Source organism: Thamnophis elegans, chromosome 2 (assembly GCF_009769535.1).
Source record: "Thamnophis elegans isolate rThaEle1 chromosome 2, rThaEle1.pri, whole genome shotgun sequence".
NCBI classification, from domain to species: domain Eukaryota; kingdom Metazoa; phylum Chordata; class Lepidosauria; order Squamata; family Colubridae; genus Thamnophis; species Thamnophis elegans.
This window is the reverse complement of record NC_045542.1, coordinates 103,268,509-103,293,669: the sequence shown is the minus strand read 5'-3', so window position 1 is coordinate 103,293,669 and position 25,161 is coordinate 103,268,509. Positions and strand designations below refer to the sequence as shown.

The following is a 25,161-nucleotide window of genomic DNA, read 5'->3' as shown; positions in this document are numbered from 1 at the left end:
TATGCTAGGATGAATTAATGCTAATATAGACACAGTTGTGCATTGAGAGTTTTGACTCATTTGGGGCATATGAAGGGTTGGTTTCATAGCTCCCACAATAGATTTCATGGAAAGTGCAAGAGTTACCAGTTTTATGAATTGCCACAAAGAACTACACCAGACAGTGGAATTTTTATCATTTCTTAGGTTTCCTGGAAAGTTGTCTGCTGAGACACGTGAACTTTCAACTCATTAAGCCACTTATTGAATACACTGAATCATGGAGTTGGTAACAACCTTAGAGACTGAATTCAACCTCCTGCTTAAGCAGGCTCTGTTAATGCATTTCCGAAAGATGGACTATCTTGCTTTTGTTTGAAGTCCTCGAATAAATGGGAACCATTGAGGGACAGTTCTTGTCATCAGAAAAGTAGTTAGACTAGTTAATCTGAAATTATTTCTCTATACTTTGGTTCTGATTCTGTCCTCTTGGGCAATACACAAACATTTTCAGTCCCTAATATATATGAGAACTTTTAGAAATCTGAAGAATATATATTCTTATATTTGCTCAGTGCTGTTTTCTATTGGCTAAACATAATTGTTTTTTTTTACAACTTGGCTTCCATATCCTGCACCATCTGGATTACCCTGAATTTGCTTATTTGTCAATGCCTTTTTTAGACTGAAGTTCCGAGAAATGGACATTATTTTGAGTGGGGCTTGGCCAAGGTAGAGTGGAATATTTCTTCCCAGGAACTTCGATTGTATCAATGCATTCCAAACTAGTATTTTTCTTTTTAGTAACCGACTCTTTTTACCCAATTTTCCACAAGTATTTCCAGATTTCTTTCACATAGAATCAACTATCATCAAGCCAGTTTGCCCCGATCATAAAGTATTGATTTTATTTTTCCTCCCTAAAACAAGACATTCCATTTCTCTTTGCTAAATTTCAGGCTGTTTTTTGACCAATTGCTCAAGCATATTTAAATAATTTGAATATTCTCTTTCTCTTCTAAACTGTTAGCTACTCCTCCTAATTTTGTGTTGTTTGAAAATTTGATATCCATCTTCTCAACCTTCATGTAATTAATCCAAATACTGAACATCACAGGAACCAGAATAGCTCTGTGTCATTCTACTAAATGCAGTGAAACCATGTTATTTCACTTATTTTTAACATATACATTAAACCAAGCCATTATCCCTTGGGAAAGAACTAATTCTAACAAAAGAAAATGAATCAATCTCTGTAATCATCTTGCAGCAACTAACTAGGTGGTCTATTGTTTCTTCAGCTTCTTTGTAGAGGTGGCGTTTGCTATCTGTTGCTGACTTCTCATGCTTTTGTTGAGTCTTCCTTGTCGATAGTTTGTTTTTCTTTCAAATCTGTATAAATGCAATTTTGTGAAAACAGATTATTGTGAAGAATTATATCTTAAATATAATTCTTTTAATTACTTTTTGGGTTTGTTACTTTTAATTAATTTTATTTACAATCATATACTTAGTTTATTTCCCACTGTACCAATACCTAATGTGAACTCTTTTCTTATATATTTTAGAATTTTAGGAAAAAATAACTTTCTCTGATACTAATTAAATAAGAATTGACCCAGTAATTAGTAGTTAAAATATGGAGAGTAATCCTTCTCTGTTTGTAATGCTGCAATTCTTAATTGTTTACATGCATGTCACAGGTTTATAACCTAAACCTATAAAACTAGATTACAGTATGATCTGAACAGATTCCAAATGCTTTAAGTTCTGTTGACTTGGTGATTTTCTAGTAAAGAAACATGCAATGTGTGAAGAGCTACGTGAAAATTGTGACCTGCACACACTTATTATCAAGGTCCATTGCCTTAGAATCTCTTGTAGGCAGAGGTGGAGAATGTAGCTCTGTTTCTAGGTTTCTGGTTGAGGATCATCTATATATATAAAAGGCAAATACCACTCACTCATCACAAAATCTCAAGAACTGTAAAGCTTACAAACTTGAAATTCGGCAAGTACAGTATGTTCCTCTTGGTTTCTAGGTACTTGCTAAGAAATGATTTTTCAAAATGACCATCAGATGATCAGTATTTTTTATACAGTATTATATTAACACATGCCAATGCTAAGGAGTTAGAAGTACTACTCCCCCTCCCCACCTCAAAGGAACTCTGTTCCAAGTGCCAGTTGCCTTATATGGGCATGGCCAGCACATGACTCATCCAGCCTGTGGGCTGGAAGATTAGACATTTTCCTCCCCCTCCCCAGCTGAAAAGAACTCTGTCCCAAATGCCAGTTGCCTTATATTAAAATGCTCTGATGCTAAGGAGTTACACATTCTACATGAATTTTCAAGCTTTAAGTGTCAATGTATCAAACCCGATTGTAACTACTCATTAATTTTCAAGCTTTAAGAGTCAATTTATCAAGCCCAATCACATTGTTTTGTAGAGAAGCATGGATATCCAGCTAGTTCTTTAATAAACTGAAAGTTTACGACATGCCAGTAATTATCTTAATATGAATTCAAACTTACTTTATGAAAGTTTCTATCACCCAGTGGATAATGGAAGATATTACAGTGGTAAAACCAAAGACAAAATTTTCCACTGTAGCCAGTGCTGATTGATAAAAGGATGAGGACACACTGACTCTCTGAAACCTAGTTAGTTGTTGTACTTGTCTATATTTGTCTGAAGGAGAGAGGAAGTAAAATCAATCTCTGAGAGATACCAGATACAAAGTTCCCAGATGAATATTCATTTTATATCTACAAAACTATAAATTGAATGATTTATATGAGGACATTTTATATAGCAGCTTTTTCCTACACTGAGAGTAATAGTAATTGTAGTAGTAGCAGTTTTATTTGGACATATTATCAGTATGTAGGTTATCACTTTTAGTTAGAGTTCTGTAAACTCCTACTTGTTTCACACACCCAAGTTTCATATTTCAAACACCATAAAGCTTTCCTCATCATACAGACTGATGCAACAGATCAGTTAAACAAATGGGTTAATGAAGTCTTTCCCAACCAAATATTATTTAGACATATGAGGATTACAATTCCCAGAATTTCTTGCCTGCATTACTGAAAATGCATAATATTATTAAAGCTGAAGTATGCAAAGGTTGATTAAGAATTCAATTAGTTGTCACTGAAAACATGATTTAAAGTTGGTAGATACAATTAAAAATATTCAGATGGTAAATTGGAACCTGATAGCTCACTTAATAGTAGTTATAAAAGAAAAATGTATATGTTTATTTTTTAAAAAAAATGTTTCACCATCCACTCACTCAGTGATACTGGGCAGCTTATAAAAATGTGTATGTTATGTTTACTAATAGCACTGTATTTTTATTACTTTAAACATTTCATTCATTTTCATTTTATTAAGATTTATAGGCTGCCCTTCTCCCTGAGGGGACTCAGGGCGGCTTACAATCACAGGGAAGTGGGTGCAATAATAAAAGACAAACAGTGAGTGAACAAAATAAAATAATAAAACACAACTTGCATTCAACAGTCAACACTCAGGCGGGTAATTTAAGAACTTATCCCCAGGCCTGCTGGGAGAGCCAGGTCTTAAGGGCCGTGCGGAAGGTCTGGATGGTGGTGAGGGTACGAATCTCAACGGGGAGATCGTTCCACATGGTCGGAGCCAGTGCAGCTCGCGGAGGATGGGTGTAATGTGGGCGAACCGCGGTGCGCCCACTATCACTCGCGCGGCTGCATTCTGGACTAACTGCAGTCGCCGGATGCACTTCAAGGGCAACCCCATGTAGAGCCCATTGCAGTATTCCAGCCTAGAGATCACAAGGGCTCAAGTGACTGTTGCGAGAGCCTCCCGGTTCAGGTAGGGCCGTAACTGACGGACCAGGCGAACCTGGGCAAATGCCCCCCTGGTAACAGCCGACAACTGATGGTCAAAAGTCAGCTGTGGATCCAGGAGGATTCCTAGATTACGGACCCTATCTGAGGGGTATAAAATTTGACCCCCCAGCCTGAGTGTTGGAATATCGGCCAAATTGTTGGGAGGGAAACACAACAGCCACTCGGTCTTGTCCGGGTTGAGTACCAGTTTGTTAGCGCTCATCCAGTTCTTAACGGCCTCAAGACCCTGGTTCATCACGTCCACCGCTTCATTGAGTTGGCATGGGGAGGACAGATACAGTTGTGTATCATCCGCATATTGATGGTATTTTATCCCGTGCCTCCGGATGATCTCGCCCAGCGGTTTCATGTATATGTTAAATAGTAGGGGGGATAAGACCGAACCCTGCGGCACCCCGTATGTTAGGGGCCTCAGGGACGATCTCTGCCCCCCGACCAACACCGACTGCGACCTGTCCGAGAGGTAGGAGGAGAACCACTGCAAAACAGTGCCTCTCACCCCCACCTCCCGCAGTCGTCGCAGAAGGATACCATGGTCGATGGTATCGAAAGCCGCTGAGAGGTCAAGGAGAACCAGGATGGACGCATGGCCCCCATCTCTGGCCCTCCAGAGATCATCAGTCAATGCGACCAAAACATGCTTTAAATGATGCTGGTGAGATTACTGGAGTAAACAATATATGGTATTTAAATCATATACTTGTATAAATGTGGTTTGAAGTGAAGGAACTGATGTTTAAAGAACATTTCAAGTTTTTATTTCAGTGTTATGAAAGGAGTGATTGTGATGAATATTCTAATTGACCTACTCTGATCCACCAACAGCAAAACTTTGGTTCTTAAAAGTCATGCTTAAATTATATTCTGATTAGAGTGCTGCACTCCCTTTGGAGTGGAGTATTTCAGCTCCACTGATGCTTGTGGAGAATATAAGAGATGGGATCTCTTCCATTCCACTATCTAGGCATGGAGAGCATCTCACTGCAGGCTAATGCCAGCTATACTAGTTGTCTACATCAATAGCAATAGCAGTTAGACTTTCAGCCCTCTCTAAGCGGTTTACAGAGTCAGTATATTGCCCCCAACAATCCGGGTCCTCATTTTACCCACCTCGGAAGGATGGAAGGCTGAGTCAACCCTGAGCCGGTGAGATTTGAACAGCCGAACTGCAGTCAGCTGAAGTAGCCTGCAGTGCTGCATTTAACCACTGCGCCACCTTGGCTCTCTAGTTGTCTATTCATTTTTGTATGCAGTACTGCTTTTTAAAATCCTTTTAGTATACGGTATATTAGGACTTAGTGGATGATTGAACATAGATGAGACTGTTTGGCCTAAAAACTGGCTTTTTTAATGTATAAATAAATACATAAATATGACCTAACATATGATTTGTTCTCCATAGAAATCTTAAAACTGGGTAAAGAAAATCCAGTTAAACAAATGAAAAATATATTGTTTATAAATAAATAGAAGAAAACTATCCAAAACTACATATTTGTATGTGGAAAAAAAGGTGAACCTTTGCTTTCCGTAACAAATGTTCTCCTCTCCCCTGGACAACAATAATAGGAACTAAATGTTTCCAATAACTGTTGATCAGTCCTGTGCAAATATTGGTTTAGAGGAATTTCAGTCCTTCTTTCTTTCAGAACAGCTCTGAGAGTTAAGAATGCTGGTAAATTCCTTCAAGTCATTAAATTTCTTCTGTTCTAATAATCCTTTGCTTGTCCTTCATTGATATTTAGGCAACAAAATAGGATCATATATTACAACTCATTAGACATAGTTCTCAACCTATGACCACAATTGGGTTCAGAACTTTAATCGCTAAGTGACTAGTTGTTAAATGCATCTGATTTTTTTCCTCCATGAACATTAAGCAAATCTGGCTTCCCACTTTGACTTTATTTGTCAGAAACCCCCCTGGGAATGGCAATCTCATGACCCTGGGATGCTGCAACTGTTGTAGATACAGGCTGGTTGCTAAGTGCTTGACTGTGATAATGCAGTGTGGACCAATCATAAGTCACTTTTCTGGGGAGTGTCATAACTTTAAAAGGTCACTGAACAAATGGTATAAAGTTGAAGACTACCTGTATATTACCTGAGGACAGTAATTATCTAAAGCCAAGGAGACCATTTCAAATGTTTTCTTTTTTTAAGGTTTGTAGATATTTACTGAGTTGGAGATTACATAACGTAACTGATAGACTTGAATTCATGTTGTTGCCTGTTGTATGATACTGGGCCAGTCTTCTCTTAATTTACTTTGATGTGAAAGGATATTAATCTACTAAGGAAAAGAAGAGAGGATATAATTAATATTGCATCATCTCTACCATAAAATATGATGGCCTCTGGAACTTTTGATTCATATCTATAAGAAAAGAACAGAATTATTTATGATCTCTAAGCCTAAAGGATGGGACAGTAACTCTAGCAGCACAGAGGTCTATTGTAGCATGGATATATTCATAACATGAAAGGTAGGGTATCTCAAATATCCCCCTCCTGGGTCTACACTCAGTCTTGCTCTGCCTCTTGTTGTGGTTGTGGTTTAGTGGCTTAATGATTATTCTTGGCACCCTTCTTCCAAGGAGGCATCTCTCCTGCTGTTTTCCCTGAATCACTGGCATGTGAAAAAGACTGGGCTCCCACGAACTGTACTGCTTTCCTGGTAACTACAAAGCACAATAAGCTAATTGCAGTAGTACTACTCCTAGCTATACAGTGTGGGGATATTAATCTCCTTCCTCTCCAACAACTTGGAAGATATATCAAACTCACAAGGCATAAATAAAACCAAACTTGATCAAGAAAGCAAACAATCAAATGTGAAAGCCTTATTCAGTTTTAAACATCAACATGCAAATAATCAAAGTTAAACTAGTAGATATGCTGAATGGCTTCATAACTATTAATTTTCAGCAAAAGAACATACAACCATTTGCTGCAGCTGCCAAAAAAGCCAATGGAGTCCTAGGCTGCATCAACAGGGGAATAGTATCAAGATCAGGTGGAGTATTAGCACCGCTATATACCCGCTTGGTGAGACCACACGTGGAGTACTGCGTCCAGTTCTGGTCAACATAATATAAAAAAGATGTTGAGACTCTAGAAAGAGTTTTGAGAAGAGCAACAAAAATGATTAGGCTAAAACATATGATGAATTCTTGCAAGAACTAGATATGTCTAACAAAAAGGACTGGAATGACATGATGAGGGGGACAACCTATTCTTTAAAGCACCTTGATGGCAAGACAAGAAGTAACAGATGGAAACTTATCAAAGAGAGAACCAAGCTAGAACTAAGGAGAAATGTCCTGACAGCAAGAACAATTAATAGGTGGAATAGCTGCATTCTACAGTCTAAGCCAGTTCCAGTAGGAAAGGTGATAAAACTGGCACATTGAGCAACAATGTGTTGTTACATGGATAGCTTAAATCCTTGTAGCCTGCATTCTGGATAACAGAAAACAGATCTGTTGCCGTTTGTCTGATACTTCTTAAAATGTAATACCTGGATTTGGACATAGTGCCTGGGTGGGGTCTGACCAATACAAAATATAGTAGAACTACTTCTTCCTATTCTTTGGAAGCTACCCCTCAATAGTGCAACTTAAAATTGCATTTGGCTATTTTAGCCATATTGCTGCTGATCCATATTTAATTTGTGATCAACTACTACTCTAAGCAATTTTTCACACATTTTATTACCAGGCCGACTCCTGCTCTTCCTATAAATATGCATTTGATTTTCCCCCATTACATTTCACTCTGTTAAATTTAATTATGTTATATTTAGCCAATTATAATTTTGAATCTTACTTCTGTTTTAGAATATTAGCTGTTTCATCCAGTTTTGCATTATCTGATAAGCTTTTAATTCATCTCTTTCTCTGAATTCTTACAGAAAGTGTTGAAAAGTACTCGGCTCGTAACCAAAATCTATGTCATCTCACTTCAGATTTAGGGGGAAACCACTTTTCAACAATTTAAGGATGATTTTTTTAAAGCAACTTGTGGATCCATCCAATTATATGCTATCCAGGTAATATTTAACTATTGTGTGAATCAAAATGTTGCTATTTGGTATAATGTTTTGCTGAATTGCAGCATGTTGTTTCGAAACTAAACCCAGATCCTACTAAGGAAATTATCTGATGAAAAATGTAATAAGATTAGTCTGACTAGACTTGTTCTTGACAAATCCACCACAGATACCAGCTATTATTGGATTATTTTCAAGTTGTTTACAAACCAACCACTTTCTAATTTATTCTGTAGTTCCCTAGATCCTTCTTACCTTGCATTTCTCATCCTCTAGTTATCTGCTACATCATCAATTTATGAGTTTTTCTTAGGTGGATTGGATCAGGAAGACTGAAGCTCTTGGAGATGTGAATTCCTTCAATGCATACTCCCTGACTATATTTCTACCAAACACAGGGTACAACCTCTCTCCCACATATGAACACATTTCATATGTTTCATGGACACATATCCTCTTTGAGGTCTTTTCATAGAAGAGTGAGGATCTCATTGTTGGAATGAAAAGACTGCCTGCAAATTAAACCTGGGGATCATGAGGCTTCAGCTTACTGGAAACAAACAGGAAGTTCATTTGAAAATAAATGAAACAACCCCCCCCCCCCAACCCAGCTAATTCTAAAGGATAGATCAAAGCCTGGTATCAAGTAGCTTTTCTCTTCTTAATCAGTTTGTACACCATATACACATTCAACTCTGAAAAATGCATTATGACATGACAGAATTAGACAACTGGTGCACCTGGCTTTTATATTCTCAAAAGTGATAAATATAGTAGTAAACCGTTCTCTAAAAAGGAAGTGGTTATAATATTATTACTGTGAGTAAAGTGATTTATTTTGTCAGTTGTGTTCCATTGTACGTATCACTGAAACCTCTAGCTGTTTATTTCTGAAAAAGCCAAAAGCAAAGCAAGTATGGGTTGGCCAATTTAGATCTGTTTTCTGTTTGTAGCTTTATTTATTTACATACATACATACATACATACATACATACATACATACATACATACATACAAGCTAGGGGTGGGTTCCAGCAGGCACTAATGCCGGTTTGCTCATGTGTGCACTTGATGTGCGCTGCATGCGCATGCACAGTGCAATTAAAATTTTTATGCTGAAAAACAAGATGGCACCATCAATAGTGCTCCTGGGGAACCAGTTCGGGGGTATGGCAGGCTTGGGTTGCTGCCAGTTCTAACGACCCAGGCCGGCAAACCACTACTGGTTCAGCCAAAACGGTCCAAACCAGTAGGAACCCACCACTGATGTAAACTGCTTTAATTTGGATAGCTCTGGGAAAACCAATACAAAATGAATATTTTCACAGCTTAAAAACAACTATCAAGATTATAAAAATATTTTTAGAGGGTTGGAACACACAAAACAGACTAGAAATAAGTAGTAAATTACAAACCAATCATCTTTTGTTATTTGTTAAGTCACAGTTGCAATCAGAAAGCCAACGTTTTGTTTTCAGACTGTATGCTACTTCCCTAAAAACCCTTCAAGGCTTATTCGTTGAACAATACACCAAGTGCAACACCAAAACAATACCACTTAGCTAAATTCAGTCATTTTACAATTTACCTGAACTCTGTCACTGTCCAAAAATGCTGTGACAAAAGGCCTGCCCACATTCTCTCTTCTTTGATTTTATTTTTACTGGGAGGATCCTACCTATGCAACCAATATTTTGCTTCCAGGTGTGTTTAATATTGGCAATAACTGGCACAGTGAATTAGCAGCTGTTCCATCTAGCTGTGCTGGGGCAGAGAATTTCAGTACAATATTGAATTAAGATCATTGTGGAAAACAGTGCTACAAAGAAATGGTGAAGTCAGCCTGTATTTCCTTTAAAACAGCCAAAATCAATTACAGTTCATTTACTGACTGTTTGAAGTTACAACATAATTGAAAAAGTAACTTATGACCATTTTTCACATTTATGACCACTACAGCATCCCCGTGGTCATGTGATCAAAATTTGGATGCTTGGCACTGTCCCAGGATTATGTGATCACCTTCAATGGGGAAGCCAGATTCACTTAACAACCATGTTACTAACTTAAGCACTTCAATGATTCAACTTAACAACTATGGCAAGTTGTGAATTTGTAAATTTCGTAAAATGGGGCCAAATTCACTTAATGACCATTTTTACTTAGCAATGGAAATTTTGGGCTCAATTGTGCTCGTACGTCGAAGACTATCTGTACTGTGAAATTTTTTATTTTTTAGCTAATTTTTTTTAGATCCAGTCAATTAGCGCTTGTGGGTCTGTAACAAAGTAGGATTGAATTATCATAAGTGCATGTTCTCTGGCTTTGAGTCAAGCATTTCAGGAAACAGAATTAGAAGAAAATACAAAACTATTTTATATAAGATTGAATTGAATTGAATTGATTATATTTCTATGCTGCCCTATTCCCAGAAGGGACTCAGGGCGGCTCACAAGTCAGGGGAGGTAGGGGATACAAATAGGAAAAAAAGACATGGACAAAAACAATACCACAATTTAAAAACAATCAACAACCACACCATTCGAGCGGGGACAAGAACTCATCAGCCCCAGGCCTGTCGGAACAGCCAGGTGTTAAGGGCTTTGCGGAAAGCCTGGAAGGTGGTGAGGGTTTGAATCTCCACAGGGAGCTCATTCCAGAGGGCCGGAGCAGCCACAGAGAAGGCCCTCCTCCGGGTGGTCGCCAGTTGGCATTGGCCAGTGGATGGATTCGGAGGAGGCCTAATCTGTGGGATCTAATCGGTCTGTTGGAGGTAATTGGCAGCAGGCGGTCTCTCAAGTACCCAGGTCCAATACCATGAAGGGCTTTATAAGTGACGACTAGCACGTTGAAGCGTATCCAAAGACCAATAGGCAGCCAGTGCAGCTTGTGGAGGATAGGTGTAATGTGGGTGTACCGAGGTGCACCCACGATCGCTCGCGCGGCTACATTCTGGACAAGCTGAAGTCTCCGAATACTCTTCAAGGGTTGCCCCATGTAGAGCACATTGAAGATCACTTCAGGAGTAGTTGGACTCTCAAAAAAGTTAATTCAGTAACCATATAATAACTCTACAAAGTCTTGGATTTAGTCTAAAAATGCAACTGCCCTTTCAATTCTATGGTTTAGATCGATGTTTCTCAACTCTGGCAACATTAAAACAAGTGGCCTTTAATTCCCAGAATTCCCCAGTCAGCTCCATGATCTGCCTCAATATCCATTCTTGGCTTCTAATGTTTTAAGCTTCCCAGGTTTACTTTCTTCATATTTTGCACATTTTTGTAGCTGGCTGACATGTTCAACCTCTTTTCTTCCACACACACCCCCCCCGCTTCCAATTCCTGTTGACTGGGGAATTCTGGGAGCTGAAGTCCACCTGTCTTTAAGTTGCCATGGTTGAGAAACACTGGTTAGATGAAATGAACTGAGGATATCTTTTTGTAAGCCGACCGGAGTCCTCCGGGATTGGGCGGCCTATAAATCTTATAAATAAATAAACAAACAAACAAACAAACATACATACATACATACATACATACATACATACATACATATATATATCCAGTCTCGAACTTTGCCCTCTTTGCGGCTAGGTCAACCAATCTTTGACTTTCATGCAAGGAAGATAGTCAGGCTGAAACTGAACAGATGCAGTTAACAGGGGAATATTTTGTTGCAGTATTCCAATCCTAACTCTGGGGATAAACAAGTATAATCCTTACACGGTCTCTTATTAGAGATTAGGCCTCTGATTAGGCTGGAATTTTATTTGCACCCTTGGAGCAAAGTGTCTCTCCAAGTCAGAAACCACAGCAACTTTCCAGCTCTACTTAAACTCCTCTTGATAATTACAGCCATGTACCTACCACTGGAAGCCTGTGCCACCACCTGGCACCAAGCCCATGTTATTTCTAAGAACACTGACACTGCTGAACAGCTACTGAACCCATCTACTAGCAGCTGAAGGGCAAACAAAACCCAGCCTCTGCACATTTATTGTTGAAAACCTCTATTTACTTTCTTATCCTTAATTCTACAAGGAACTGAAATCTGTGCCAACTTGTACCAACAGCATAACATGTCATGTAAAATGACAAAACATTATTATTACCTGCCTGCACATTTATGGCACAGTTAGTAAGTCTTGGAGAGCTCGTAGTTAAGTTATAAAGGCTTTCCTTGTTTGAACTTCCCCTCAAGGGACATCCGATGGGTTTGGGAATGTCACACCACTTATAGGCTGCCATGTTAATATATCTTATGAGAGTCATCTGTAATCTTTTGCCAAAAGAGCATTAGATGTTATGGTACACATTGTAATGAAAAAAAGACAGGTTGTTCTTTAACAATGCACTTTGGCAACGAAGCCTATCTCGTGCAAGAAGGAATGGCAATTCCATTTGTGTCCTTAAGGCAGGGTCAGCATTTGTGGTATCATTTTACAGATTATTGGCACAAGGTTGAGGAAATGAATATTACCAGAAGGAAGAAAACAGAAGAGTGCAGTACAGTGATACAGGCAGCATGTACCAGTGGAAAGTTATATTTGGATCCAGCTCCAAATAAGTAATGAACATATTGGGCAGATTTTTTTAAAATGCAAACAACGGAATACAAAAGAGTGTTTTTTTTCATTCCTAAAATAATGCACTGAAAAAAAGCAACATACCATTTTACAATAGTATTTATCAAAAGGAATATTAAGCAGCAAAATTCAATACTGATACATTATCAAGTGTAGAGTATACTTTGAAGCTTCCCTCTGATATGTACTAATTACTGATACATACACACTTCTCTTCTTTTCAGGGGTGTCAAACTGTTATTTTGGTCAGCAAATTCAATTCCTGCTTCTCAGTATCTGGTTTACAGATCAAAAACTCTAAATAGGCAAATACTGAAATAGCGATTAGAGGACAATGGAAAGAAAAGGAAAAATAATCTCTTAAATTTCTCCTTATGATTTAAAAAAAGTTTCAGTATCTCATATTTCTGTAAAAATATTTTATTCTGTATTCGTAGTATTTTATTCTTAACTCCATTCTATATTAAATTAAGGAATGAAAAGCAATTATAAGATACAGAACAATAGCTATTATACATTGGATATAAATGCTATGTCTCTTACGTAACAACTGGAATAATCACAAAATAACTTGAAAATTTGAAGTAAATCATCCTCAGCAAAATGCAAGTTAGCAGATGTTATCAAGAGACATCTGGCTTTCTGAGAACATACCCTTAGAAAGCACTGTAAACACCCCCAGGGTTGAGAGACAGAACCAGTCATGATCTTTGGTGATCTTCTTTCCTACGTTTTTGAATATGCAGAAACCTTGGCCTGGATAGAAATAAGACAAATCACAACATTAAATCTTACTAAAAAGAATATAGAAGTTAAAAAGGGAGCTTTGTAGCACTTTAAAGACTAGCACATTTTACAGTATGAGCTTTCTTAGAAATTATTAGATGTTGACAGTTTTATAATCCCTTAATAATATGTAAGAATGGTTTTAACAAAGAGTTCATTTTAAATACCCTAGTACAGGGGTGTCAAACTCGATTTCATTGAGGGCCACATTAGGGTTGTGTTTGACCTCCGGGCCAGGATGGGGGTGGCCAGCTTGACATCACTCATGCCAGTGTGATGGTGGCCTGAACGCTCTGCCAGCGAAAACGGGCTCCTGAGCTCTGTTTTTGGCTGGGACGGCCTCCTGCAACCCTCTGTCAGTGAAAATGGAGCACATGGCCCTCCTAAGCTCCATTGTTGCTGGCAGAGATACCATGGGCAGTCCTTCGCTGTTTCCAGAGCGGCCCTGTGGATCAGATCTGGCTCATGGCCTTGAGTTTGACACCCCTGCCCTAGTATGAGACTGATTATATTTGGAGAGAAAGATGTTAATTAATTTTTTCATGAGGTAATAAATTTCCAAGTCATTCTTAAGTTTCACAAGACTCATTTTACAACTCCAGGTGTTCAATGAAAAGAATAAAGTACAATATTTGGGCCAACTTCTGCATGATATACAAATAAACTGAAACATGTTCAACAGCATTTCACTGTATTTTATGCAGAAAGCAACATCTCTTTTCAATGTTTTCTATTCTTCCATGGAACTGTTTGATGCACAACATTTACATAGTTGACTCAACTTTGGTTTCATAGCATACAGATAGTCTTCGACTTACGACCATAATTGAGTCCAAAATTTCTGGGACATTTTGTTAAGTGAGTTTTGCTCCATTTTTATGATCTTTCTTGCCACAATTGCTAAGTGAATCACTGCAGCTGTTAAATTAGTGACATGGTTGTTAAATGGACCTGGCTTCCCCATTGACTTTGCTTCTCAGAAGGTCACAAAAGGTGATCACATGATTTTGGGATACAAATATGAGTCAGTTGCCAAGCAAGTGAATTTTGATCATGTGACTATGGGGATGCTGCAGTGTGAAAAATAGTTATAAATCACTTTTTTCAGTGTCATTGTAACTTTCAACAGCTACTAAACGAACTGTTGTAAGTTGAGGACTACCTGTATTGTGGGTTGCCTATAGAACTTTTATAAGGGTTCTATAAGAAGCCTGCTGCAAATAAATAGAAGATCAATTCCACAAATGACAAAAGAAATAAAACTATTATTATTGGAAGGATACAGGCTGACATATGAAAGTAGACAATAAAAAATTAGTTAATTTTAGTGATTTAGTAATCTCTAGAGTGCTATGTTAAATAAATAATTGATGAGGATAATAAGGTACATACATGTGTTGGTTTGATGAGGGGAAATTTGATATAATTGGCAAATGAATTTCTGTTAATAAATAATAATTATAACAATAACAATGAAGTGACAAGGGATATAGTTAACAATATATATATGTACTGGTTTAATAAAAGGAATTGGGATATAAATTGTAAACAGCAATTTGGAAAGGAGGATTAAAAATCTTGTTATCAAACATAATTAATTTTTACTTAGGACATGCTATAAAGGGGTAATGTTATTGGATGATATTAGAAATAATTAAGAAAATGCTACTATATGGTTGTGTTTTTAATTTTGGACTATTTCATGCAAAAGGATGTTAAAACAACCACAGTCAAATGAGAAGCGTGGTATGTTGATAGTAAGATATACAGATTTTTGATTTAAAATATATAATGTGATCTGAATTATAAGTAATGACTGTGGAAGAGATGCATGAAAGTTATTTGTAACCAATCAACACACTTCTACAATATTATTAGTGAGTAGTAATTTAGTAATTTTTAGAGGGATATGTTAAATAAATAATTGATAATGATAACAAGGTATACACATGTGTTGGTTTCATGAGAGGAAACCTGATATAATTAGTGAATGAATTTCTATTAATAAATAACAATTATAATAATAACAATGAAATGACAAGGGATATAGTTAACAATATATATATATGTATTGGCTCAATAAAAGGAATTGGGATACAAATAGTAAAGAAAAGAGGATTAGAAATTTTGCTATCAAACATAATTAATTCTTACTTAGAACATGTTATAAAGGTGTAATGTTATTGGATGATAATAGAAATAATTGATGAAATGTTATTATGTGGTTGTGTTTTTAATTTTGGATTAAAATTTAATTGGATTTTAATTTAATATTTCATGCAAAAGGACTTTAAAACAATTATAGTCAAATGAGAATTGTGGGATATTGATAGTAAGATATATAAATATTTTTGATTTAAAATATACAATGTGATATGAACTACTGTGTTTCCCAGAAAATAAGAAATGCCCTGCTAATAAGCCCAATCGGGCTTTTCAGAGCATGTGCCATAATAAGGCCTTCCCCGAAAATAAGTCCGCCCCCAACTATTTAAGCGCATGTGCAATTGGTCCCCGCAATTATCACTGTACCATCTACTGGTAGAGCTTGCGGGGCAAAAAGAGGGCTCGCCACAAAAACAGCGGCAGGTGAAGCAAAGTGCTTTCACCCCCCGCCCTTCCCTCCCGCGCAAAGAGCCCGCTGCAAAAACAGTGGCAGGCCAGCAATGCGATCACCCCCTCCCGCCTGTTCCTTCTCGTGCAAAAAAACACCGCCTGCCTGGTTCCCTTTCCCGCTGTCCTTTTAGCAAGGGGTGGCAGTTGAATTCATGAGGTATTTTTTTTACAAGGGGATTCAATGGGCGAAAGGGCGAGGAACGCAACGGACCTGGAAAGGTAAGAGGCGCGCATCGCTTCTCCCCCCTGCCACCCCTCGCTAAAGGGATGGCGGGGAAGGGAACCAGGCAGGCTGCCTTTACCATTGGGTGAGGTGGGCGGCGTTGGGCCACGAGGTGTGCTTCTTACCTCTCCAGCTCCGTTGCGTTCCTTGCCATTGTGTTCAGGGAAGCCCCTGGTAAAAAAAAAACCCTTCTCGCGATTTCAAGAAGTTTGATTGAACTTGCGAGAAGGGTTTTTTTTACCAGCCGCTTCCCTGAACACAATGGCGTGGAATGCGACAGAGTTGGAAAGGTAAAAGGTGTGCGTCGCTTCTCACCCGTCCCAGAAAATAATAAGTCCTCCCCTATAATAAGCCCAAGGCCATATTTCGTGGGGTAAAAGAAAATAAGATCCCATCCTATTTTTGGGGAAACACGGTATAAGTAATGATTGTGGAAAAGATGCATGAAAGTTATTTGTAACCAATCGACACACTTCTACAATATGTAACGAAAGATGATTTTTTGTGTGTGTGTTGTGTTTGTCTGCTTAACCAAAAATTTAAAAAAAAATCCTTAAAAAAAAGAAACAAGAGAAATGAAAATCTAGAAATCCTCAACATCTTACTTTCCATAGATGTCCTTGTGTGTAGCAGACACAAAGAGGAACAAATCCGGATGACTGGACAGCCAATTTGTTACCATTTTGGGGTGCCGGGGGTCAACTTCTAAATATACACTCCTGAAAGATTAAAAAACAACGATCTTGTTTAAAACTTAAACAAAATTTCAAAATACACAAATTAGCATGCTGTGAATGTGGTCCCATTTGACTTTTGCAAACGTAAAAACCTATTGGGGTGGTTTTGCAACAATTCAGACACTAAACTTCCAATTTAACCATATGTATGGCTTGCTTTTGGCAGCTTTTTGGTTTTATTACGAGTACAAGTTAAATGAAAAACTGGATAGATGCTGGTGCAATCATATGCTCCACAGAGGTCTCACAGATTCGACCCTAGGTTATAAGAAAAAGCTCCCAGATCATCATGCAGTAGATCTGACATTCTTGTAGGGAATAATCCATTTAATGCTGTGTGTGAAATCCATTGTTATTCACTCTTTTATCTGAGGAAAATAAACTCTATTTCCTTTATTATATAAATTGATGAATATTTATTGTTTTTTAAAATAGTTTTTATTAAACATGTTTAATTGATGAATATTTATATGAATAGTACTGGTTTAAAGTTTGGTGAGGTCTGACCCTCCAAGGGGTAGCTTTGCCCAAGTGACTTCCCCATTTTTTTGTGCCAGATCCTACCTTCCATCAAAGCAGTTCCAGCATTTTTAATGTAATTCATGTCTTTAATGTAAAGCATTTATAGAAATTTCTTTTGTGAACATGATTGTGCAGTCGTATCACTGTAAGTTTTTCATTTTTTTATTTTACCAATTTTACTGTTTCTTTAATTTTTCTTGTTGCATATACTGATATTTTTTTAGGTTGTAAGCCATCAGAGATTTCCCTAGAGATCTCATTAGCTCATCCTTTTATCTTTATATCATTTAGAATCGTTTGTAACTTTTCTTGTCTTTTTGTTCAGCATTTTGTTCTGCTGAATAAATTTTACTTGCACGAATGCTTTACTGACATCCCATACTATTTTATTATCAGTACACTTATTGAAATTATTCTAAAAAAAATTAAGACTCTTTTTACATTTTTCCACTATCAATTTACATTGTAGTAATATTTCGGTAATGACTAGCACATATGTGTGATGAACCTTTACCTTTTACCTTAATATTTCCTTTGATCTCCATCTATAAATCTCCATCTCCATCTATAAATCTTCTTGTATATTAAAGTCACTAAATTGTGGATAAAGAACATTTTTGGCAATATTTCAACTTTGTTAATACAAGTGGCCAAATTATGATTCTATTCTGGAGAAAGATCTATGCCTTTCTGAAAAATACATATATTCTTTAGAATCACCATTTTTATGTCTCCATATATTCATTAATTCAAGATTATTCATCATTTTGAAATATATTTTTGGTAGTTTATGCTGCATCATTTAAATTCCTTTAACTGATGATCTATTTTGTGTGGGCAGACTACTAAATTCCAGTCTCCCACTAGGCACCAGTTTACATATGACAGCTCCATTAATTTCCACTTAAGTCCATTGAAAAATGCAGCTTTATTTTAGTTTGAAGCATAAATTCCCACTAAAAGGATCTTATTTTTATTTAAAAGGTACACGTCAACCTTGATTTACAACAGTTTGTTTTGTGACTATTCAAAGTTACAACGACACTGAAAAAAGTGACTTATGACTTGTCTTTCACACTTAAGACAAAATTCAGATGCTTTGCAACTGGTTCACATTTATGACGGTTGCAGGGTCCTGGGGTCATCTTTTGCGACCTTCTGACAAAGGGAATGGAAAATCCAGATTCACTTAACGACTGGGTTCCTAACTTAACTGCCATGAGTCACTTAACAAATATTGCAAAAAGGTCGTAAAACAGGGCTACATTTACTTAACAAATGCATCACTTAGCAACAGAAATTTTGGGCTCAAGTTGATCATAAGTTGAGGAATACTTGTACATTCTTAATGTAAGGGCTATCCAAAATGTTGTACTCTACAAAGTGAAAAGCCTTGAAACATAAGTTAGGGGTGGGAGAATCCTCTTGATTTTTTCATTATTAAATGGTACCAATATATTCTCAGGTGCCTCTTTTGAAAGTAGTTTGTACATCCGGCGAAATTCTTGTTCCATGTATTATTGAAGTATGGGTTGCAAAATCATGATCATTATTATACTAGCATAGGAGATAAATGAAAGTGCTGTGTAATTAAAGCATCCTTCAGCACTGATTTTTCTAGTATTTGGCTATAAATTCATCCTTGTAATGAGTTATCTATAATTGCTTATAAACGGCTTACAAAAATTAACTGCATCAACTATAAGTTCAGCTGGCATTTCATCAATGCTCACAACGTTGCTGTTAGCAATTATTTTCCTAGGAATAATTTAATTTTACTTTTCAGAAAGTCTGCTTAATTCAGAGATCAAGCCTTAGAGGCAAAGGTCTCTCTAAGGTGCGCATATGTATGGCTGCAAGCAGCCATTGCTGTCTCCTGCTCGCTGAGATGATGCACCAGCAAAGGAAGGAGAGAGAGATAGAGAGAGACCCAGAGAAAGAGGGAGGAAGAGGACAGGAAAGCTTTTGGCCCAGCCTTTGGGAGCTAGGTAGAAGCATGGAGATCTTTGTTGGCTTCCAGGCAAAGAAGGGACTCAGCTGTAGCAGGAAGAAGGTTAAGTTCTTGCCCAGGATTTATGCTGAAGCTAATGCTGCAATAGGTCAATAATGTAAATTTAATCCCACAAAGATGTCAAAGCATATAGTTCAAAACTTGGTGCCAGACTATTACAATATATTAAGGAAATTGAAAAATGACAGCAGGTTTTAAGTTATCAGGGCTTTGTGGCATAAATGAATTAGCTTAAACTAAGGAAAAATCAAAATGCCTGCCTGAGCAGGTTCACTAAAATATTTTCTTATACTGAAACTGGAGGTATAGTATGCCTGCAAGTGCAGAAATCAAAATTTGTTATGATTTTGCTGATGGAAAGCTGTGAAATTCATGGCAGATTGAGTACCTAAATAGACACTCAGTCAAAAAGCCATCTTTTTGCACCCCAAGCAAATTATGAAGAATTCCAGAAGGAAGTGGGATAAATCACTTCAGAATGGAATCAAAACTAATAGTTAACAACCTGAGTTGCAGTCAATGATGTCGTCCCATATAGACCATTCAACAAAGTTAGATGGATGTTAAGTCATCTTGCAATGAAAGAATGAATTAGAAATTAGAAAACAATAGTTCAATATTTCTGGAAGGAAGGATGGGAATGATCTTACAGCCAGGTACTGTTTCACAATATTGCAGAATCCATAATGTATTTGTTTTTTAATGGAGCCACATGTGCCACTTGAGATTTTTGAGCTTCCTAAAACCAAGATAGGGAAGGCAAAAGCACAATATTTGGGATACTTTGCTCGCTTCAGCCCTGAAGCGATTATTATTTTTTGCTAATATGGTAACCAAAATAAATAATAACATGCCACAGTACTGAACCATCTGGCAGGCAGATTCCCAGATGGTAAAGTGGATTGCATTTGAAATATTAATCTTGCAACAAGATAGTATTTTTGGCAGTGAAGAAATTCAATATTTGGTTTGTAAGTACTCAAACATTCTCATAAAACAAATTTCTGCTATAGCAAAAATAAATATAATGAAAAATACTTAGCTATTAACCTGAAATCTGGCTTAGCTTTCACATTGAAGCCTGTAATATGGCACACAGGGTTAGTAACCAGAAAAAAAAGAACTTTGTATAATTGATGATATAGGTCACAATGTAAGTGATTGATTTTAGGATGTAATTTTTTTTATTTCTTGTACAACAAAACTTTAACTTACTTGTACTCATAAATTATTAACTATTTCAGTTAGTTTTTAACATTGTTTTGATGTGTGTGTATTGTACACATAAGGTTCACCTCACACATATGTGCTAGTCGTTCCTGACTCTAGGGGGTGGTTCTCATCTCCGTTTCAAAGCTGAAGAGCCAGCGCTGTCCAAAGATGTCTCTGTGGTCATGTGGCCATATTGTACAAAAAACATAGTATAATTATTGTTTTCATTTGGATAAAAATATGTAACTTTTTAATTGTTAAATAATTTTGAAATTTACATTTTATACATGTAAAGTATATTATGTGCTTTTTTTAAAAATACTTTAGCAAGGACAAAGGAGCCACAAAATGCACAGTGATGATGACTTAATCATTTTGTATCCAAACTCATGACTAAGGTTACTCACAGCATTTTACAGTCCACAAAATAAACAGACAACAAAAAAACTAAAATGAAGTAAATTTTCTCCTGTTTCTCACCCCAACATTGACTCAATCAGGCTCAGTTAAAGTTACATATGGAAGAGGTTTACATTAGCGAGAGAAGGAAATTTTTCCTCTCTGTGTTGCTGACTTCTCTACCTTGGGAAGAGAACTATGAGAAACAATTCTTTTTTTTAAAAAAAAAATTAAGACCTTGGAAAATGGTACTTAATGACTCAGGTTACAAATGAAAGTTCTCTCAAAGTTCTTTCCTTTAAACTGGTCTTCTAAGAGAGCAGGAAAGATCTTCTAACCAGTTTTTACTGGGCCTTGCAAACAAGCAAAGCCCCATCCTCAGGATGTGGGGAGCATACAAAACCATGCCTTCTCTGGTCCATGTAAAAACTTTTCTCCATGGAACTGGTCCCTGGGGCCACTGCTTTAGAAGAAGCACTGTATTTTCTCTTCAGTGGAAATTATATGAAATTTTCAGTCTTATTCAAAGCTTCACAATAATTTTCTGTGTTGTTTGCTGCTTTTTTTTTTGCAAATTCCCTTCTGTTCTTCTTTATATAGCATGTACTATAATAAAGATATTGGACTGAAATATAGCAAGCATTTTGCCTACTGATTTGAACAGAGTTTTTACTTGTAAACAATGAAACCACCTAGAATTTCTTATCTCTCAACCTGTTTTCATGCAGATCACTAGCAGCAGAGCAAGGTTTTCTGGTAAACAGGTGTGTCCCTAATGACAGAAAGATACACCAAAGCCAAAGCATAGGATGATACTGGGAGAAGCAGCCTTTATCTTCCCCCAAAGGAGCACTCCCAAATTGCTATAATTGTTTATGAACATAGTCCAAGAACATATAACACTTCCATCCAATAGTTTATCCTCTTTCAATGTTTCTTTTATAATTCCAACTTTTCCACTATAATTTTCTTCAATTATATAATTCTTAAATCTCAAAGCATTCTTGGAAACAGCGGTTTCAGTCAATATTACCGGTAGTTAAGGGCTATGTGAGAAAAAAAGTTTTTTATTCTTATAATTTCACATTTTAAAAATTGCCCAAATTCTCAATGACTGGGCAATGTACAAATTGAAAAGCAAATAGACAGAACAACAATAAAAAAGATGCTAGAATGCGTGGAAATGGATAAATTAACGATGGAACTAAGGGATAGAGAGGAAACAGAGTATTATAAGACATGGAATAGGTGGTATAATTGCCTAGAAAAGAGATGTAAAATTAATGCATAATGAATAGAAAGTATAACAAAAGGAAATGGTATATATTTAGAGAATAACAGAGGTGTAAATGTTGTATATATTGTATAAATGTATAACTATGAAATAAGGAGGTATATGTATAAAACAGTAGGCCTTGGAATGGAAAATTCAAAATTAGAGGAAAAAATACCGATAACTGAAAGCTGTAAAAGTGTAACTATAATGTTTAAAAAATGTTGAATAAAATTTATTTTTTTAAAAAAAGTCAACAGAAAAGCAAGATGGTCTCTCTGCTGGAACAGACCTCTCACAAAAAGAACCTACATCTTGTCCTAGCCTAAAGTGTGAGGAAAAAGACTGTTTCCTGGATCTCATCAGATGACATTATTTAATGAACAAGACACAGAGCATGCTGACTCCATTTAATCTTGTTGGATGGACAGAAACAAAAACAGTGAGAGAAGAATGGTCCCTCAAATAACTAACCTGCTACCCTACAGAGCTTTGTAGGTGATAACTAGACTTTAAATTACACTCATACGAGTATCAGTAATTGGTATAGGTTGCACATTGTGTTGGCAATAATTTTCACACTATGTAACTTGCACAGTATAATACTTCTGAGAACAAAGACAATGCATATAACTTAATAGTTAGTTTGTCCACGTTATATGGTAATGCATGCTTGTAAATAAGAATGGAAGGCAGAGGACTAACAACCTGTGTGTTTGTATTTATAATACACTTTTCTCCTCCCATTTTATGCACAATAACCCTGGCTAAGGTAGGACTTGAACTCACAGTCTCTTGCTTTCTAGTTTGTTGCCTTAACTACTAGATGAAACTGGCTCTCATATATGACTCTACATGACCTGCCAGTCAGCATGTTTTTTTCCTCTCTTTTCCTACTCAAAAGGTGACAGGGAGGGGACAGAATTCTACTCATAATTTTTTAAAAAGTTTCATTCTCTATCTCTCTTTTTTCTGATTTGCAAATCACTAAATAGAGTCCCAATGGGAGTGGGCGGCATACAAATCCTATTAAAGTATTAAAGTTAAATAGAAAAACAAAACCAGACAAGTCAAACTTCTTGGATATGGGGGGACATGTTCAATTTTGGAAGTGGGATAGAAAACTTTCCCATCCCAATACTCCACAGAAGCATGTCAGAGGCATCCTCATAAGTGGATGTCACATCTCACCCATTCAAAAAAATGATTGTCATGGTGATCAAGAACAATCACAGATCATTTATGAAAAAACAATTATATTCCTCAATATTGAAATTTGAAGGTTCTTTGCTGTTCCCAGCACTGCACTCTTCTGCAGTGAGAGATCTGATGTTGTTCCTGGGATCTATTGGGAATCACCCTCCCAAAGTAACAGTTACAGCCCCAACTGCTCCACCACTGGAGCCTTTACTTTTCTCATCCTCTCTAGGTCCTGGTACATTTCCAGCTTCTCATACTCTTTCCAGATGTTGCTGTTTCTTGGAACTGCTATATCTACCACCACCATTGTCATCTGGCCCTTGTCTATTATCATGATATTTGGTTGAGTGGCTAGTCCTTTCTCATTTTACACCCTGCCACTAATGTGTTGGAGTCAGTGGTAGGTTTCACATTTTTTAAGAACCTTTTTTTTTTTTTTTTTTTTTTACTTTTATTAAACATTTATAGGCCGCCCTTTTCCCTGAGGGGACTCAGGGCGGCTTACAATAATAGGGGAGGGGAGTGCAGAACAAAACACAAAAAGAAATGTGAGTAAAAATAATTAGCGGTAAAACACAACATTCATTCAACATTCGGGAGGGGCGAGAGTAAAGTCTTATCCCCAGGCCTGACGGGATAGCCAGATCTTGAGGGCTGTGCGGAAGGCCTGGACGGTGGTGAGGGTGCGGATCTCCATGGGGAGATTGTTCCATAGCGTCGGAGCTGCAACTGAGAAGGCTCTCCTCCGCGTAGTCGCCAGTCGGCACTGACTGGCGGATGGAATTCGGAGGAGGCCTACTCTATGCGATCTGATGGGACGAAGGGAGGTAATTGGCAGAAGGCGGTCTCTCAAATAGCCAGATCCACTACCATGGAGCGCTTTATGAATGGTAAGTAGGACCTTGAAGTGCACCCGGAGATCAACAGGTAGCCAGCGCAGCTCACGGAGGATCGGTGTTATGTGGGCGAACCGTGGTGCGCCCACAATCACTCGCGCGGCTGCATTCTGGACTAGCTGAAGTCGCCGGATGGTCTTCAAGGGCAGCCCCATGTAGAGCACATTTTCTGTAGGTGTGGCCTGCTTTCTGGGAGTGGCTTGCTGGCCATGTGACTGGGTGGGAGTGGTTTGCCAGCCATGTGACCCGATGGGCGTGGCCAACTTGTAAAATGTGGTGAAACTCACTTAACAACCTCTTGCTTAGCAACCAAAATGTTGGCTCAGAACATTTGAAGCACGCAAGTCTTAAAGCTGTCAAGTTATAAGACCCTTGCACCCCTAACCCTTTAGGAAAAAAACCCCAGGGGTGTTCAAACTTGACAGCTTTAAAACTTGTGGACTTCAACTCCCAGAATTCCTCCTCTCGCTCTTCATCTTGATGATGTGCGGACGGGCGGGGGGAGGGAGATGGAATCGGTTCTAAACAGCACTTTGTGGATTTGTGGAACCTTTTCTAAGGGAAGAGGTTAGAACTGGCAGAAACCCACCCCTTTCTGCATAGTTGCCCCTTGGGTCCTGTCTGGTATGGTAGACCCCTGCTTCTATGGCTCTGGTGTTTAATGTCAGGTGTAGGAAACCAAAAGGTCCAGATTAGAGTTCACTACAAGTTTATTTCCTGCTACATTCACAAGAATCTGATCAAGTGAAATTGGTTCCAGATAAGAATCA

General features: G+C 37.5%; 1 protein-coding gene across 2 annotated transcripts in view; it reads right to left on the bottom strand.

The window, feature by feature from the left end:
- Positions 1-404: 404 nt before the first annotated feature.
- HEMK1 (HemK methyltransferase family member 1) overlaps positions 405-25,161 on the bottom strand; it is a 62,693-nt gene continuing 37,936 nt past the window's right edge. The window contains exons 10-12 of one of the 2 annotated variants that reach the window (XM_032209140.1): positions 16,747-16,860; positions 13,171-13,272; positions 405-1,371 (exon numbers count right to left, since the gene is read on the bottom strand). In XM_032209140.1, coding sequence (XP_032065031.1) covers positions 13,218-13,272; positions 16,747-16,860 — 169 coding nt within the window. In that variant the 3' untranslated portion in view covers positions 405-1,371; positions 13,171-13,217. Of the gene's footprint in view, positions 1,372-12,918; positions 13,273-16,746; positions 16,861-25,161 lie in introns of those variants that run through there. The other variant, XM_032209139.1, reaches the window with a different exon arrangement.